Here is a 6924-nt window from a genome sequence, read left to right as displayed (position 1 = left end):
AATCTTTAGTGCCGCAAAACCCACCTGAGTCTGTAACTTTATGCAACCAGAGGCATCTTTGCAAGCTCCTGAAGTTCAGCCTCTTTGCAGCCACACCTGCTTCTTTGTCCCTGGTGTTGCTATGGTGACTTCTCAGGTGGCAGCCATGGAATGAGGCCCCTGGGTACCTCGAGATGATAAAGAGCACAACACTTTCAGCAACAACAACACTGGTGTTGTTCTCTTTCCTTCTGGTCCGGAGTGCTTTTTAAATATATATATATACATATACTTTTACATGCAAGGAAGGAGAAATAATAGTTGAAGACCATCTTCTCTAGACCTGGCTTATAGATTTCCTAGGATTCCCACCTGGGCCAGCAACTACGAAATGGTGCCGCGTACGGTGTGTCTCCCTTTGAAAGGGTAGGCTGAAAATCTGAGTCTAGGCATTTTCACTCTTGCAGGGATGGAACCAGAAAATCTGCATGGACTGCCTGTGAGTACAGCATGACAATTACACAGTGGGGGATGCTATAATCGACCCAGGGCTATGTCTCAAATAAATATGTAAATAGTCTGCACCAAGAAAGCCACGTTTCTACATTTTCCCCATGTAATTTATTCTGCTTTTCCTATTCATGGAAGGAGGGAGAGTTAAGTTCTGCAGGGCTCTAATGCTTCTCTTTCAGCCAATGAACGTTCTAATTCCTCTGTTCCTTTGGCTCCAGAGATTTCACCAGGCATTGCCTACACACTTTACCTGAAGGTATGAAGGTTGTAAACTTTCTTTCTTTTTACAATCAATGTCAGATTCTATGGCTGTTGCGCCCTGCAAAGCACTGTAGAGCACACACACAAGGCACTGAATATGCTATCGCCATCGCTTCCTCAATCTGCCAGTGATAAGTGTGTATAGAGGAGGCATGACATGGAATGACATGGAATCTGTGCTCTGTATTTGAATGGGACAAATAGGTATGTCTTTTGAATGCAGTGCATCATGAAAAATAAATAAATAGACATGCCTGAGTTGTAGGTATGGCAGATGGAGAAGGATGGAACACAACACAATGGAAGAGTGAAATTCTGTCTCCAGAGAAGGTGACAATGAATTTGTTGGGCAGGGGGGATATTCCAAAGAAAGCAAAGGCTACTATTCACTACTGCGTGGCTACAAAAGGAAAGGTATATCAGCTAGCTGATTTACATGGTGCTATAAGCAAAATAAACTATCAAAGGGAGGGGGGAGTCCAACAGCAAGCAGATCCTTGCTTCAAAGACAATCAAATTTTCAACAAGTGAGAGACATGAAGGAAAGGAAAGCAAAGCAAAGAAGCAGGGAGAATCAGAGAGATGCAATTACTTGTTTTTAGGCTTTGTTTTACGTTGCAGGTGAGGCCAAGGTTAAGGGGTGAGTGAGGAAAGATTTGAAAGAAGAGAGGAAGAGGCATCCTAAAAATAGTCCTGTGTATAAGAGCTCAAATGCACAGCATTATACACAAAACTGAACATCAATGTTGAATGAATTGCCTCCTTATTTGCATTCTGTTGCTAGGCTGGGTTTTGAAAGAAGGACTTGTTTTCAAATTCATATATCCCAAGACAATAACTTCCTCACACACTATTCCCTTGCTCTTGACTAGAAGTTTACAGAAGCTGAAGCCATATTAAAATGAGGGTTGTTGCTCTGGGAGTTTCGTAGACCAACCTGGCATGCCTTTATTGCTTTGCTTCGTCAAGTTAACTGTACACAAAATACTGCACCTCTAAATCCTGCAACAGCTGAAATAGCTTCTCGGGGTCTGTCGGTTGTATATACAAGATTTATTCAAAGTATTTGAAATGTTCACCCCAGGATGATGTTCCTCCTTCTGCTAGGCAATATTCTTCCATTCTGCATATCTCAAGTTTGTTGACCTACCACACAAAAAGTTTCAAAGAGATTCTCTGAAAAGTATTATCGATAAAAGCCAATAATAATCTTCCCCCAGTCCAACATAACAGCTTTGCCTCCAATATTGGGAAACAAGACATCCTTTATCTTTATTCCCTCAGGGGACTCTTCACTGTGGACATATACTGAGACAGTAATTCATAATTGCTTGTTGTTTATTCATTAATTCACATCGAAGTCCATATCTTCCAATTCCATTTCCTGTTTTCCATCCCTTTTTTTTAAAAGTCGGCTTCCGTTTTCTCTTCTTCCATTCTTTTTTTCAACAATGTCGTCAGAGACTTAGTAGCTTTGCCCTCTAATTTAACTCCAAATTTTATGCAGCTCTGTCTCTGCCGGCTCAGGATAATTATTAATTTCTCTGTTCATGCTTTCCTTCTCCTCCAACATCATAACTCCACCATTTGACTGTTTAACTCCTCCAGACACCTATGTGGAAGACGTCTCGATTTCATCATCTATTGCCTCCAGCTTACCATTCCATTCTCACATTCTGGCAATCCTCCATTAGTATTTTTCCCCAAGTACTCTTTCCCCCTCAGTCCATTTTTATTTGCTGTTCTGTGCATTTCTGTTCTAAGTTCTTCCAATTGATCATTCAGTAGTTGTCGCATGATACCAGCAATCAGTGGGGGTGTTTTTCCAGTATTTTCACCATACTGAGTATCCCCACCCCCCGAGATCCACACAGTCCTTGCTTACATTCCTAACATTCAACTCTCACAGTGAGCAGCCATGTAGTTTCACATTACAGTCAGCACATTCATCAGTGAATAGGAGGATTTAAAATAGGACAAAATAAAGTGAAAAATTCTCAGAGTTGGAGAATCTCCTGTCTGTTTATAAAGTTTCTTTGCTATTTATTACTGGAGCATAATTTTTGCTAGTTTTGCTTTCAGCCCCTTAATGGTTTCTCCTCTTAAGCCAGCAGCCTGGTCATATTGCAGACGAACATTTTAGCCAGCAGAGAGATGGCCTTGGTCATAATTTATACAAGTTTTGGAAATAATTGAAGAAAGGGAAGTTAGCTTATATTTGTCCTAAGGACTAACACCTAGGATGGTTATGCAGTGTTCAGGAATGATTACGGTTCTTCCACTCTTGGATGCTCACTCCATCCGTCGAGGTCCTTTGAAGATTTATTGTTCCTGCAGCATGGGAGCAGCCCTTTTAGAGCACTGGAAGTTAATCCCTGTTATCCCTGTTCCTCAGAGGTCACTGTTTTACATGCTGCAGGTCCTTTTGTGCCATTAGAAGCACAAAGCATCAGATACTGAATAGCCCTTGATGGACATCATTGCAGTAAGCGCTACGGCAGTGAGTCGCTCCCCTTCCTCCCTGTGCCATTTTGAGAAATCGAACTGGCTTGCATTCCAGTGACCTTCTCCCAATCTTTTTCACGTATGTAGAGCTGCACTTTGATAGGTTCACACCCATGAAGATACTTAGAAGCCCCCTTCATGGCAAACACGTGTATATAAATTGGAAGCAGAGCTGGTGGGGATGTGGACGTTGAGGTTCTGCATGCAACCACCACCAACGTCTAATAAGCCTGAATATGGTTTATATCTTTTCCAGTTTGTTTGTTTGTTTGTTTGTTTGTTTGTTTTGTTTTGTTTTAAACTCCCTCAAGTTCCCTGTGGGAAATTCTTAGCATAGGTAAGAACTAATCTTTGTTTATGTGGGGCTGAAATGACTCTTTACTGGTTTCCAGATACATTTAAGCTGCAATCCTTATCTATATACCATATTTTTATTTTTTGCTCTATAAGACGCACCAGACAACAAGACGTACCTAGTTTTTGGAGAAGAAAAACAAGAAAAAAAATATATTCTGAATCGCAGAAGCCAGAGCAGCAAGAGAGATCGCTGTGCAGTGAAAGCAGCAATCCCTCTTGCTGTTCTGGCTTTTGGGATAGCAGTGCAGCCTGCATTTGCCCTATAAGACGCACACACATTTTCCCTTACTTTTTAGGAGGGAAAAAGTGAGTCTTATAGAGCAAAAAATACGGTATTTGGGGGAGAAAGCCCCAGTGTACACAGTGGAACATGTTTCCAAATAAACATGTAAAGAAATGAGTTACAAATCTGATGCATTTTCTTTGACCTGAAAATATTGTGGCCCTTTAGAGTCAGAGAAGTTTTTCTTTAACCCCTACATACGATGGGGGGGAAATTCCTCCCAATGTCCCCAGGAGCATCAGAAACTGTCTGAAACATGGGGCTTGTGCACCATGAAGATGTGCCCAATTAAATGTTAGTGGGGTTTTCGCATAATTGGGAGTTTAATTTGCTGTATTCGGGATCAAAAAAGAATTTCTACAGGTCAGATTTGCAATGGTGAAGCACCAACTATCTTGCATAGTATATTTTTAAATTTAAACCCACTGCTGCATTTTTTAATTTACAGAGCAAGAATGAATACTCAGAATCTTTTAAAAAAAAATTAAGTGATCCAGAGTATCTTTAAAAACATCAGAAGAACCTTTCAGCATTAGGCCCAGGTCTACTTAGCTCTGCACTTAGATCCACTTGGATCATTTCAAGGAATACTGGGAACAAGCAGGTACAGTGGTACCTCGGGTTAAGAACTTAATTTGTTCTGGAGGCCCGTTCTTAACCTGAAACTGTTCTTAACCTGAGGTACCACTTTAGCCATTGGGCCTCCCGCTGCCACTGCACCGCCGCCTCATCCTGTTCTCATCCTGAAGCAAAGTTCTTAACCCGAGGTACTATTTCTGGGTTAGCAGAGTCTGTAACCTGAAGCATCTGTAACCTGAAGCATCTGTAACCCGAGGTACCACTGTAATTGGTGGTCCACCAGAATTTGGCCAGTGGAACACTATGAACCTTCATCTTCTTTCTGTCCACTTCTGGATTAAAATGTGGTTTAGAAGAACATGACACATATTTCATGACATATATAATTTCTGATAGATAATTCCTGCATTGCAGAGGGTTGGACACTAGATGATCCTCGGGGCATATTCCAACCCTACAATTCTATGATTTATGAAAGTATGAACAACGAGGAGAGAGGAGCTCCCACCTCTCATAAATTAGGACTTGGAGATCCCACAGTCAAGCTGATTGACAGTAGGCAAAAAGATGTACTCCTTCATATAGTCCATAATTGACTTATCCGGTTCACTAAGACAAGGTCTGGGAATGACAAGTGGCTTAGATGGCTTTTAGAAAGGATTAGACACATTCACAAATGATAGGACTTTCAGGAGCTATTAGGTAGGCTAAGCAAACATAACTTCTGTGGGGGGAGTTGCAAATGAAAAGATGTGTATGTGTCTTGAACCCCAAGCAGACTGACAAAGGTCAGGCCTTTGTGGCTATCAGGACCAACAGAATTTTGAGAACAGGTGAGGATCAGCTGAAGGGATGGGGGTAGGATTGTCAAGCACAACCAACACCAACAAAGTTATAGTACAGTAGAGAGGCCAAACTCCTCGCTCTGTATTATATAAGGAGGATTCAGGAAAGATATTATCTCTCTCTCTCCCCCCCCCCCACTTGCTTCTTCCCCAACTTCTGCCATGTAGCAGGTTCTGGCTCCAAGCTGGCAGGAGCAAGGAACTGGAGCACCTTTCTTAGGGGGCGTAAGATAGCAGGTCCCTCCTTCTCACTACCAAATGTAGTCAGGGGAGAAACGAAAAGGGGTGGCAGTCACTCCAGTGCCCTGCTGTTGAGTACACAGGGGCATCTGACCAGATGAGATGACCTGATCCATCAAATTGGCAGATACAGCAAATCGGTTCTTATGTTCTTAGGGGGCTGGGGGTTGTGGCTTGCAGTCCATTGCCTGGCTTGAATAATCTCAAGTTATTTGTTCCATAAGACGCTTTCTGCAGGGCACCTGCACTCTGTTGCGTTATACTGCTTAATCTGAGCCTCATCCGTCTCACTCCTCTCATACAACTGCTAATGACTGCAGTTACCGCACACATCACGTGTCTCCATGGCTTACGGGCAGGAAGACATTGAGTCCCCTTTCTTGAATTTGTCACAGGAGGCTTCTTTCAGTAACTTTCTTTGAACTTTTCCTCCAGGTTATCAACAACTACCTGGATGGGGCTCAAGCAGGTTCCACAGAGAGGCTCACACCTGGAGGGATGCACTTCCGAGACAGCAAGAGGAAAGTGGACTATGTTTTAGCTTATCACTATCGGAAATCTACCTCGCAGTCCAGTGGTGGTTCTCCAAGCCTCTCGCAGAGACCTCCTTCTTTGGCTATCATTTCTAATGGGGAAACGGCCAAAAGTCAATCTGAACAGCAGGCGTTGCCGCCACAAGGCCAGGAAGCAGCTTCTCCAGATGCCGAGGTCATCGATCTGGGGCCGTTGGAGGCTCTGGAGGAAGCGAAACGAGAGCAGAGGAAAGAGTTCGAAAGCAACCTGATGGAAGCTGGTCTGGAGATAGAGAAAGATGCAGAGGTAAGAGGAGGAACTGCCAACAGACAGGTGAGGCCAGAAATCAGGCCGGACTGTTGGCTTTCATTTTGCAAACAAAATAAGTACCTAAGTGTTGGTGCTGACCTTTAAAGCCCTAAACAGCCTCGGTCCAGTATACCTGAAGGAGCGTCTCCACCCCCATCATTCTGCCCGGACGCTGAGGTCCAGCGCCGAGGGCCTTCTGGAGGTTCCCTCATTGCGAGAAGCAAAGCTACAGGGAACCAGGCAGAGGGCCTTCTTGGTAGTGGCGCCCGCCCTGTGGAACGCCCTTCCAGCAGATGTCAAAGCGATAAACAACTACCTGACATTCAGAAGACATCTTAAGGCAGCCCTGTTCAGGGAAGTTTTTAACGTGTGATATTTTACTGTATTTTTGGTTTTTATGGAAGCCGCCCAGAGTGGCTGGGGAGTCCCAGCCAGATGGGCGGGGTATAAATAATAAATTATTATTATTATTATTATTATTATTATTATTATTATTACTAAGGCAGTCATGTCCAGAGTCCGGCCAGTGTGGCAGTTTAT

The 6924-nt window shown here is 43.2% G+C and overlaps 1 protein-coding gene across 1 annotated transcript in view; it reads left to right on the top strand.

The window, feature by feature from the left end:
* Positions 1-246: 246 nt before the first annotated feature.
* Positions 247-6924, top strand: part of ANO2 (anoctamin 2) — a 152789-nt gene continuing 146111 nt past the window's right edge. Inside the window, exons 1-2 of the mRNA XM_081911712.1 lie at positions 247-478; positions 5998-6381. Coding sequence (XP_081767838.1) covers positions 449-478; positions 5998-6381 — 414 coding nt within the window. The 5' untranslated portion in view covers positions 247-448. The remainder of the gene's footprint in view (positions 479-5997; positions 6382-6924) is intronic.

The sequence above is a fragment of the Podarcis melisellensis genome, assembly GCF_964234715.1.
Source record: "Podarcis melisellensis genome assembly, chromosome: 5".
Lineage (NCBI taxonomy): Eukaryota > Metazoa > Chordata > Lepidosauria > Squamata > Lacertidae > Podarcis > Podarcis melisellensis.
Note: the sequence above shows the minus strand (reverse complement) of the source record. Positions and strands in the feature narration are given on the sequence as shown.